The following is an 11,564-nucleotide window of genomic DNA, read 5'->3' as shown; positions in this document are numbered from 1 at the left end:
AAAATAAAAAAAAGAAAGAAAGAAAAAAAAGAATTGGAGACTCAGAATGGCTTAAGTGAATTGCCCAAGGCCACACAGCTAGTACCCAACAAATTTCAGATCAGAATGCAGATCTGCCAGCAGTCATTAGCCCAGCCCCAGCTCTCCATCATTGCATTATATGGGCCACGTAAAGAGACAGTTCTGGTTCCTGGCCACACAGTCCTTGAGAGGAGGCCCTGTGTGTGAAGGCTGTGACCTTGAGTCAGAAATCATCTTTTCCCCCTCCTTCTCTCCTGGCACCTGTTCCAACAGTGAGATCACCAAGGTTCCATGCCCAGCCCTGAGGCCTGTCCCTATAGCTTTGGCAGAAATAAGCCTCTGAGTCTTCTGGCAACCGGACTGTCCAAAGGAATCAAGATCTTAGGGTGGGGAGAGGGCTCTTCCTCCCTGGCCTTGTTCCCAGAACAGTCCAGGGAAGGGAGGCAGGGTTTGCACATGGAGAAACAGAGTCCCAGGAAGGAGGGCCTGCCATACTATACGCACGTGGCAGGCTTAGGGCTCCTGTGTTGGCTTCTGCAGGCCCACCCTGGACAGGCTGCTGCTGGCTGAAATTCAGTTCGGCACTACTCCTTGACGTGCAGAGCCTCCTGCCATCCCTCAGAAACTCATTTATTCCTCACTTCCTCTGAGAAGCCTACATTGGGCCCCCAGGTCAGGACAGGACAGGATTCCCTTTAGAACCACCACACTAGTTTTGTGTCTGGCTGCCCAGAGGTGTGTGTCTTGTTCCCTGTTGTCTCTCTCCAAAGCAGGGCCTGACACAAAGTAGGTGCTTTATTAACTGCTGAATTAATGAGTGAGCTCCTCAGAGTTTCAACATGTTCATCTTTTTAAAAAGAGAAAATAACACAGTAACACCTACATCATGGATTTTGCTTTAAAAGTTCAATGAGGCCAGGTGTGGTGGCGTGTGCCTATAGTCCCAGCTACTGGGGAGGCTAAGGTGGGAGGATCCCTTGAGCCCAGGAGTTTGAGGCTGCAGTGACCTATGATGGCGTCACAGCACTCCAGCCTAGGAGACACAGCGAGAGACCTTGTCTCTAAAAAATAATAATAAAATAAAAAGTTCAATGAAATAATACACCTAAAGCCCTCAGCATGCAATAAAGAGCAATACAAGGCGGGTCTTATTTTTACTGAAAGTGCTTAGTAAACTATACAGTGACAAACCACGCACAGCAGGCTCTCAAAAGGAGGCAGCAAATTACCCAAAAGTGCAGGCGGCTTGCTAGTGTGCACAGGTCAAAGAAAGGGCGGCAGGTGGGGAAGGCAGCCGTGGGCCCTGAAGAGCTGACCGAATTGGCAGAATTTCTGAAGGAGGGGAACTGGGAACGACCTGAACTAAAGCTCGGAGCTGTGAGAAGAAACCGGAAAAGCCCGGAGCACTTGCAGGGGCGGGTGGGGAGTTGGATGGTGGTGTGGGGTAGGGTGGGGAGGGAGGAGGGCTAGTAGGAGACATTCCGCAGGGAGGGGCAAGCACGTGTGAGGCGGGCGGGGCGCGAAGGGTCAGGCTTTTGCTCAAAACAGGCGGAGGACAAGGTCAGCTCAGCCGCAGACCGAGCCCCTGGTGACTGTCTCCGCCACCGGGCAGTGAGAGTGAAGGGAGAGCGCGAGCTCTGAAGCCCGCTAGACCAAGCTTGCAATCTGAGCCCCATTCACCCCCTCCTATTTCTTGAGACCTTGTCAGTTCCCCTCTCAGCCTCGGGCTCCTCACTTGTAAAACGAGGAGAGATGCCTGTGCCAGAAGTCAACCAGAGCTTTTCTCGGCATGGGCACCAGCCCAGGGGCGTTTTCCTTTTCTAGTCTCATCTCTGCTCTGAACCCAAGCTCAAAGAGGGACTGGGGGACGGAAGATATCCATGCCATGCGCCCTAGCTCTCGGGCTGGTGCCGGCTGCTGCCTTCTCAGATTCCAGAGTGCCTAGAGGCCAGGAAAGGGAGAAGGTCCTGCCAGACCAGCGTAGGGACTCGGGGGCCAGGCACTGGCGCTGACGCAGGCAAGCAGGGCGCCACTGGCTGGTCCCCACCCACCTCGGTGGGTTGGGGGATGGGCGGACCAGCCCCTCCTGGGTGAGCCCTAGCCTGGGGCTTCCTATTTCGGGAGCTGGGGGCGTGGGCCACGTCTCCTCATGTGATGCGAGGGCTATTTAAAGCGGCAGCCCGGCCAGGGAGCCGCCGTCGGAGCCCTTGCATGCCTGCTCTCTTGTAGCTTTTCTCAGCCTAGCCCAGCATCACTATGGTGGACGCTTTCTTGGGCACCTGGAAGCTAGTGGACAGCAAGAATTTCGATGACTACATGAAGTCAATCGGTGAGCAAGCCGCGGGGCTCAGGATGCTGGTTTGGGCTGGTAGCGTGCCTAGCCCCATGCAGCACTCCTGCTGCATCCCTCCTGGTTAAGACTGGGGAATAGGGGAGCGCGGAGATGGCAGCCTGGGCTAGGGCAGATAGGGCCTGTAGGGAGGGGGCTTTGGTGGTCCAAATCTGGTTAGAGACCACGGTAGGGAGGGGGAGGAAGGAGGCAGCTGTGTGGGAGGCTCTTTCCAGGAAGAGGGATATATGAATTGGAGGAAGGAGGAGGGTTTGGAAAAAGAACACTGATCACAGGAAGGGGAGTCTAGCCAGGGGAGAAAAAGAACACGGGCATGGGTAGTTTAGAAATTGGAGGAGACTGAACCCAGAAAGGGAATGGGGCAGCTAGGGAGTGTACTATGACCTTAAACAAGTAGGAAATACCTAGGAGGAAAAAGATTAGTGGGGAAAACCGTGGATCAGTGAATCAGATATGAGAAGGACATAAGACAGGAACCTGCAGTAAGCAGCAATCCCCATCTCTCCATGTTGGATTAGGGGAAAGAATTCTTGTAGAAGAATGCCCTCTTTTCTCACCAGCCAGTCTGACCTTGTCCTGCAGTCTATGTAACCAGGCCTTAATCACGGTCTGCGAGCCTTGGGGTAGGGTGGGGCAAGAGGCCCATCATCAGCTGGGCCTTTCCTGCAACGCAAAGCTCACCCACCTGTGCAAGGGGTAGGCAGAGAAAGCCATTGGACTTCTGATGTGCAGTAGAGGGTCCCAGAGCAAGGTCAAGACCTGGGAGGGAGGGTCACTGGTTTAGGAGGATGTGGAAAACTGCTGTGGTGTTGGGATGGAGAAGAATAAGGATTCAAAGAATCATGGCCAGGCGCGGTGGCTCAAGCCTGTAATCCCAGCACTTTGGGAGGCCGAGACGGGCGGATCACGAGGTCAGGAGATCGAGACCATCCTGGCTAATATGGTGAAACCCCGTCTCTACTAAAAAATACAAAAAACTAGCCGGGCAAGGTGGCGGGCGCCTGTAGTCCCAGTTACTCGGGAGGCTGAGGCAGGAGAATGGCGTAAACCCGGGAGGCGGAGCTTGCAGTGAGCTGAGATCCGGCCACTGCACTCCAGCCTGCGCGACAAAGTGAGACTCCGTCTCAAAAAAAAAAAAAAAAAAAAAAGAATCTTACAGGTGAGGAATTTGGAGATTCCCATACTATCTAGTTCAGCAGGGAAACTGAAACCAGGAGAGTAGAAATGTATAACAATCCCACAGCAGAGCCAATATGAAAACCTAAGGTTTCTAGATCTGTAACTCAGAGCTCTTCCCACTACCCTACAGGCCCTGGGAGTGGGAAAAGTAGGAACTGCTTAGCTAATTATTGACCTCAGCCCTTCTTCTACTGCTTTGGGCTTAGATGGAGAGGTCAAAGCTCTCAACAGCCCCTACCCTATCCTGGGCGCTATGCCCAGTAATTCCAGGTAGGCAGTCATTCTTAGAGGACCACCCCCCAACCCCCACGAACACAGCCCAGCAGCTACTGGGAAGTTGGAATGACCAGATTTAGTTCCTCCTTCTAAAGCTGGGCCAGAGCTGAGTCCTTGAACTGAGCTGCAACAACTTTACCATTCTTGTTCTCTTATTCTGCCTCAAGTTGGGTAGGCAGGCTGGTCTCCCTGAAGTCCTGTTACCTTTCAGAAGCTTATGTTAAGGCAGCCTGCATTCTTATCGTAGGAATGGAAAGCCTGGGAAAATACCCTCCTCAGCTCTCAGTAAATAGTGCTGGCTTCATTTCTAAGTAGAACCCAGATCTCCCTGAGTCTCCTAAATTCTGTCAGCTCAATATTCTTAGTTTCTCTTGGTTCAGACCCTCACTCATACCGCAGTGGTTTCCTTTTCAAACACTCCATACCTCTGGGTAGGCCCTAAGTGAACAGAGCTCCCAGTGCCGTGACAAGGTCCTGCTCTATGCAGGGGAGTGTGATTGGCCTGACTCATCCTGATACCAAGGGGCAAGGCCAAGTTCCTCATTGGCCAAACAAAGGTGGGCTGACAGCATAATGGCAGAGGCAGCCCCTGCCCCTCCTGCTATAGACCTAGGGCTCTCAAGGGGCAAAGAGGTCCCATCTAGTACCAGTGACCACAGGCACAACTGGTGGCCTGGATTGAGTATGTGCTGGGCAGAGTCGCCCAGTGAAAATAGTCAACAGTTTTGGAGCCTAGTTTCAAATCTATGTCAGTTTATTCTGTTTGAATTTAGACAAGACACTTCACTCTCTTCATTGTAAATTGGGGATAATCTACGCTTCTGGGCTGTTACAAGCATTAAGTAAAACCCATGTAGGGCATGTGCAGAGTACCTAGCTTCCAGCAAGCACTATGTAGCCAGGTACATTTGGAGACTTTACACATACCACTTCACTACACTGGGCTGCCTCCTGCCTCACCTCTGCCTTGGAGGACAGCTCAGCGTAAACTGCTGTGGGGAGAGGGGGCAGTCATGATTAGTTCTTTGTTCTTTACTTGCTTGCAGGGCACTTAGGACTTTGCCCAGTACCCAAGGAAGCCATGCTTGGGTCAGGAAGAGAGTCTCCGTAGAGCCTTAGACAGGGAGTCAGGAGACGGGTTTGAGTCTAACTCATTGTTGCTACCGCTTTAGGCTCCTCCTCAATCTGCACAATAGTACAAATACTTCCTTTGTACCTAACTCCTAGATCATAGATAACAGGCTTTGAAAATGATTGGTTGCCATATATAAGGGACAAGAGCACTAACGCTTCTTAGTTTTAGGATAAAAACTTCCAAAGTTGGAAAACTCTTATGCCTAAGGCTTTGGAAGGGAAAGTCTATGCTTCTCTTCTTTCCTCAGCCTTATGCTCTAGCCTTGGGAGGTAGTATAGCTGAGCACTTAAGCAAGCTCTGGAGTCAGATAATTCTGGGCTTCAATATCAGATTTGTGACCCTGGGCTTTACCTCTCTTTTTGCATCTGTAACGTGGAAATAGTCTTCAGAGGAACAGGAAGAACTAAATGAGATAACATGTACAGTTCTTACTACACAAAAAGTTCATAGTACTTTTTTTTTTTTTTTTTTTTTTGAGATGGAGTCTCACTCTGTCGGCCAGGCTGGAGTGCAGTGGCACAATCTTGACTCACTGCAACCTCCACCTCCTAGGTTCACGCAGTTCTCAGCCTCAACCTCCTGAGTAGCTGGAATTACAGGCACATACCACCACATCTGGCTAATTTTTTGCATTTTCAGTAGAGACAGGGTTTCACCATATTGGCCAGACTGGTCTTGAACTCCTGGCCTCATGTGATTCACCTGCCTTGGCTTCCCAAAGTGTTGTGATTACAGGCGTGAGCCACCACGCTCAGCCCAATAGTAACTTATTCTAATCCCAGCTCTGCCACTGACTTGCTATGGCACCGCTGTTCCTTAAGTATCTCATCTGTCTAATGGGATCAGTAATCTGTGTTCACCAAACAGAACGAAGGGCAAGACTGAATTTTAAAATTCCCATGCAAAGGCTTTGAAAGATACAGTCCGCCACTTCCCCATACCCAGGCCTGAGAGTTATGCATTGAGTTTCTTGTACACTGCTTCTCTACCCGAGCTCATATACTCACAATCTTCCCCCTACCCTCAGGAGTGGGTTTTGCTACCAGGCAGGTGGCCAACATGACCAAGCCTACCACGATCATCGAAAAGAATGGGGACATTCTCACCCTAAAAACACACAGCACCTTCAAGAACACAGAGATCAACTTCAAGCTGGGGGTGGAGTTTGATGAGACAACAGCAGATGACAGGAAGGTCAAGGTAAGTCAGGGAAACAGGGGTTGGGAATGAAGAGTGCTGAGACTCTAAAAGAGAATAGGCTGGTAGTCTTGGCTCCCTGGTATTGCACCCTGAGGGGCAGACTATCATGGGGAATTTAAATGAAACAAGGTTCATAAAGCCTGTGTAGTGCTGGAATGCCACTGCTGCTAAATACATGTCAGTTCTGTCCTCTTGTTTTCTTCCCTCCCTTCTTGGGATTCATCTATTGTCTGCCTCAGAATGGGCAGCACAGAGCCAGGATGTTCTTCTGACCTCAGTATCTACTCCAGCTCCAGCTGGGTGACCCTGTGCAAGGTATGCAGTAGCTCTAGGTTTCTTTCCCCTTCCATAGATGGCGGAGTTATGTGGCCATGGCTGTGACCTGAAGTGCTTTAGGAATGATGCCCAGAAGTCAGGGCCCTCCACTGAGTGAGGTCATTGTGGCCTCCAGCAGCAAAAAAGGCAGCCAGGAACAAGAAGCCACCTACTCAGATGCCGCTTCAACTTCTAATTCTCAGACATGGCCAATGACCCTGACAAACTATTTCCGATGTTGCCAGCGGACAGGCAGGAAGAGCTATGTTCCATGATAGGGCATTCACCTTGTCATGAATGTGTTTGCAGTGTCTTTCCACCAAACCTTAGCCCCCTCTCCCAGGGTTCTGTCACCCTGCAGTGACTGTCTTGGCAGCTTGCCTCAGCCTTCCAGGCCAGGCACGGGAGTGAGAGAACTTAGGGGCTTTGATCACTATAGGGTGTCCCTATAGCAGTGTTCTATCATGACACTATCATTCAGCCCCATCAGCTATTTCCTCTTCCTCATAGCTGTCCCCAGAAAGCACAGCTGGGGATGGTGCCCAAAGATGGCAGTCTACTTGGGATAAAGGTGGCTGCCCCACCATATGCCCCTGCCTCCTTGGACTTGCCTACTTTCTCAAGGGGCAAGAACCCCAATTAAACACAATAGCCCTCTGGAATGCCTAGGGCAAAAATATCTACTCTGAGTAGGCAAAAAAAAAAAAAAAAAAAAAAAAACCTAGGGGAATGAGAACAAGGAGTAAGGTAAGGATAAAAAAAGAGCACACTAAGAGACAGGCCCCATACTCCTTATCACCCAAACAATACACAGAACCTTCTCAGATTCTCCTACTGAACCACCTTGCTCATCAGGATCCCTTAGCCTGGCCTTGTGGCCCCCAAACTCCTAGGAAAGAGAGACCTGGAAGAGCTGCCAAATGAGAACCAGCTGATGTATGTATGGCAGCACCCAGAGCTAAGGAACACTTCAAGGGCATCCAGTCACAGGACTCTGTGGTTGCTGCCCTCTTGTCAGCTAAAGAGATTACATGATATGGACCAAGAAAAGGTGTAGGAATACAGGCCAGGAAGTCTAATTATCCAATACTTCCTATTGCTAAGGGTCTTTTAGACATTATGTAGACTAACCACAAGGCTGGAAAAAGATTCTCAGGACTATTCCTCCTCCTCAGTCAGTCTTTCCCAGGGGTAGACTAGTAAATCCCACCTGTATCTGAGGGGACTAGGCTGCGGGCGTCACCTAGAGTACAGATAACTGTCTATCTTGAAGGCTTGTGGTGCCTCTCAGAGCCAGGCTCTCTAGCTCCACCATACTGCCTGCCTCTCCCTCCTTGCCTAGTATCTGAAGGCCTCTTCCCTAGCAAGGTAGTAGTGGAGCAGAGGCTGGAGGTGAACTAGATGTCCTGCAGGGTTAGCTGGGAGGTGGATTGCCTGAGCTCTCATCCTCACACCATCACTAGTTTGGGTCAAAGGCTGTGTCCTCTGGGGCCCCAGTGTCCAGACCCCACCCTGCCCCTCAATCCTGACTAAGATCACAGCTCAGGCCTATACTCTCTTTCCACAGTCCATTGTGACACTGGATGGAGGGAAACTCATTCACCTGCAGAAATGGGACGGGCAAGAGACGATACTTGTGCGGGAGCTAATTGATGGAAAACTCATACTGGTAAGATGAGCAACTTTGGAGCCATATCTGATTGGTTATTACTACTGCTCTTTCAGCCAAGCCTGTTCTAAAAAGCCAAGTCCTCCCCTGAGAGCCATAGAAGCTGGGACAAGAGAGTGGTTGCAGGGTCAGGGTGGTATAAGGTGGGAATTTTCTGTGTAGTGGTTTTGGACTCACACTGGCTGGGACTCAAATCTTACCTTATAGGCTACATGACTGTGGGCAAATCACCTTCTCCAAGTGCAACTGTAAAATGGGTATAATACCAACCTTGTAGGGCTGCTGGAAGCCTGTAAGAGACAGTGTATGCACAGCACAAAGCATCACTGATTGAGGAACACAGCACGTGCTCCATGTCCTTTGTTTGCTCTTCCTATGTTTCTACCTTGACTCGCCTCAGGAAGAAGTAGAAAACAGGGCCAAACCTGATCCCAGGCCCTCTAGGAGGGGCTCCCATTGCCTATCTCAGCATTCCCTTTCCTCTCCTCCCTAGGACTGCATTGTCACTTGCAGGGACAGGCTCATGACTGGTGGGGAAACTGAATGACAGTACAGTCCTTTCTTCCCCATTCTAGTCCTACCCCATTTTCATGCTTTCTATGTCTGGCCTACTGCAACTACTTCACTACTGCCTGGGTAGGAAGTACCACAGCCAGGCTGGCAGATCTGTTCAAGCCTTGACTGAATTCCCCCCAGACCTGGGGAGAACAGCCAACTGTAGATTCTGCCTAACTGCAGGGCCTCAGGTTTTTCACCTAGGCATCTTCACTGCACACCTTCTTGGGTCAGCATAACCTCTTAACTGCATTCTTGCACTCATGTGGGACAGGGGTCCCCTTGAAGTTTGGAATGAGGTGCCTGGTTTTGGTGGGGATGTGATATGCAGGACCAAATTCTCAGGGGGCAACTGAACTATGGTGAGGCCATGGGTCTGGCTCTATGATGCCAGACTGGACAGTGGGAGGTACAGGGCTCTGGCCCTGGCACTACTCTAAGTTAGGGAAGGATTGGAGTTGGTAGCCAAATACAGTCCTTTCCTGAGTCTCTGGATATTTTTCCTATTTGTCGACTATAAGCCAGGCACCATCTTAGACACTAAGGATGAAGGAAGCCAAATGGTATAAGGGAAGGAGAAACACTCAGGATCTTGACCAAATTACTTCCTCTCTAAAGGCTCGTTTTTTCCAAGTCTCTAAAATAACAATTACAATGCCTGTCTTAAGGATTTGCTGTACATTATCAGAAAAAAAAGTTATACACACACACACACACACACACACACACGTACAACCGGCACATAGTAGGTACTCAAGTGACAATTATCAGGAGGAAGGGAGGGTAGAATGCTGGCAATGGCCTTCCTGGCTCCACCCCCCATCTCACTCTGTCTTTCCTTCCAGACACTCACCCACGGCACTGCAGTTTGCACTCGCACTTATGAGAAAGAGGCATGACCTGACTGCACTGTTGCTGACTACTACTCTGCCAATCGGCTACCCCTCGACTCAGCACCACATTGCCTCATTTCTTCCTCTGCATTTTGTACAAATCCACGAATTCTTCTGAGGTCAGGTGCCACTGGCCGGGATCCAGTTCCCACTGTGTATGTGTGTGTGTTTTTTTTTTTTTAACTGCACTCACAGGGTGCTCTGAGGTCAATAAAGCAGAGCCAAGACCACCTGGTTGCCTTTTTGCCTTTGGTAACGTAACTCTGAGAGTCTTGGTTTATCCTGTGTGTCAGACAGTGGGCAGAAATAACTGCCTGAAGGTTACTCAGGAAGAAGCACTGGATGGGAGACTGAAATGGACAATCTTGGAGGCTGTTAATCAGCTGATCACCTTACACATTCAATAATAAAACAGCTGTACCTACACTTTGCCTTTACACTGCCCCCCCTCAACATGGTCAAATGACCTAGTTCAGTCAGTGATGGGGCTTCCCCAGGTTTGGCTACTGAACTGTCACTTCAGGCCCATCCTACACTGAAAGCTCCTGGGTCTGGCTGTTCTCTGTGAAACGCTATAGTCTCTCCCTTTCCAGAATTCAGTTTCAGGGCACAGAACCCAGGCTTGTACCATGGTGGTGGGAGAAAATGACCACTGGCCAAGAGGAATGCTGACCTCTGCACCAGACTAGTACTCATGATTACAATTTCTTACTGCTTCTCTAATCAACTCTGAGGGAAGAGGGCATCTGATCATTACAAAAGGGAGGGCTTATAAGTGATCTCCCAAGAAGGCTGTGATCTGCTAGTGCCTTTGGCTCTGTACTTCTGCTGGGCATCTCTCCAAGGTCTAAGGTAACATATTAAATGTTTTTGTCAGCTAATGCAGGCTCAGTGACTTTAAGTCTGTAAGTTACCCAGGAAGAAGGATTATAGGAAAAATAACTTTCGGTAAGCTTAAAACCAAACACATTTCCATTTAGTGACAGGAATTTAAGCAAGGACCTGAAGTAGAATCAACTGATTTACACAGTAGTAAATACAAAGTAGAACAATGATCTTGGCTTCGCTGTCTGGTTCAGTCATCTGCTGGAATGCAATACACAAGTTAAGTCACACTGCAGACTTTTCTAGCTGTGGCCGCTGGGTGCCACTTCTAGCATAGAACTATGTTAGGAGGAATGGGAAAAGTGAGCACCACTTCTCACCATGTTCCCCCTCCTGCTGCCAGTCTCTCTCTGCTCCCATGTTGGATGCAGGAGAGATCACCCACCAATCGGCCCAGGACAGACCAATAGGAAGGGTCCAATCACTCTTCTCTAACTACAGTCGAACTCACCTCCACAACAGTCTCTGTGGCTCTAGCCTGGACTCCTTTACAGGAATCCAGCTCTGGCAGTGGCAGCTGGAGAGGGTAATAGGACCTCCTGCTGAATGAAGAAGTTGGGCAAATGAATGGGTGAGCTGCAGGGTTCACTTGCAAAGGGACCAGGAGTGACAAGGAAACAACAACTCATTCAGGCAGCTGCTTTTGACCTCTAACTCCCAAACCTGCCTGTTGCATGAGGGGAAGCCATCTCCCATGGAAGCAAAGTTAATGGGGTGGGAGGCTATATTCTCACTATTGAGTCTTTCCAGGAGTCTCTAGGAACAAGGCTCCTGGTTCCTTACTCTCAACCACCCCCTACACTCTTTCTGCTCTCACTCCTTGTGCTTCTTCTTGTGCTTCTTCTTCTTTTTCTTCTTCTTTGCTGCCTTGCTGTCTTTTGATGTGTGCCTTGCCCTCTTGCCTGTATCACTCTCAGAGTCTGAGCTGTCAGAGTCAGATGACTTCCTATCTCTATGTTTCTTTTTCTTCTTCTCCTGAAAAGAAAATTTTAAAAATCAACATTGTAGTGTATATTTGCTTTAAACAATCATAGCACATAATTAGGTGCAATGGCTCACACCTGCAATCCTAGCACTTTGGGAGGC

At 49.6% G+C, this 11,564-nt stretch overlaps 2 protein-coding genes across 15 annotated transcripts in view; one reads left to right on the top strand and one right to left on the bottom strand.

The window, feature by feature from the left end:
- The first annotated feature begins 2,008 nt into the window (after positions 1-2,008).
- FABP3 (fatty acid binding protein 3) lies at positions 2,009-10,648 on the top strand. 3 transcript variants are annotated; one of them, XM_025379629.1, is made up of 4 exons: positions 2,009-2,350; positions 5,989-6,161; positions 8,044-8,145; positions 9,546-10,648. In XM_025379629.1, exons 1-4 carry the CDS (start codon positions 2,278-2,280, stop codon positions 9,597-9,599), a joined length of 402 nt encoding a protein of 133 aa, XP_025235414.1. In that variant the 5' UTR covers positions 2,009-2,277; the 3' UTR covers positions 9,600-10,648. The 3 variants fall into 3 exon arrangements, with proteins under 3 accessions (XP_025235414.1, XP_025235405.1, XP_025235424.1); XM_025379620.1 differs by having other exon boundaries at positions 5,956-6,161; XM_025379639.1 differs by having other exon boundaries at positions 2,009-2,354; positions 5,992-6,161.
- Positions 10,548-11,564, bottom strand: part of ZCCHC17 (zinc finger CCHC-type containing 17) — a 68,426-nt gene continuing 67,409 nt past the window's right edge. For 11 of the 12 annotated variants that reach the window (XM_025379548.1, XM_025379580.1, XM_025379539.1 and 8 more), the window contains one exon: positions 10,548-11,453. In XM_025379548.1, coding sequence (XP_025235333.1) covers positions 11,292-11,453 — 162 coding nt within the window. In that variant the 3' untranslated portion in view covers positions 10,548-11,291. The remainder of the gene's footprint in view (positions 11,454-11,564) is intronic. The other variant, XM_025379556.1, reaches the window with a different exon arrangement.

Source organism: Theropithecus gelada, chromosome 1, assembly GCF_003255815.1.
Source record: "Theropithecus gelada isolate Dixy chromosome 1, Tgel_1.0, whole genome shotgun sequence".
NCBI classification, from domain to species: domain Eukaryota; kingdom Metazoa; phylum Chordata; class Mammalia; order Primates; family Cercopithecidae; genus Theropithecus; species Theropithecus gelada.
This window is presented reverse-complemented; position numbering and strand designations above follow the sequence as displayed.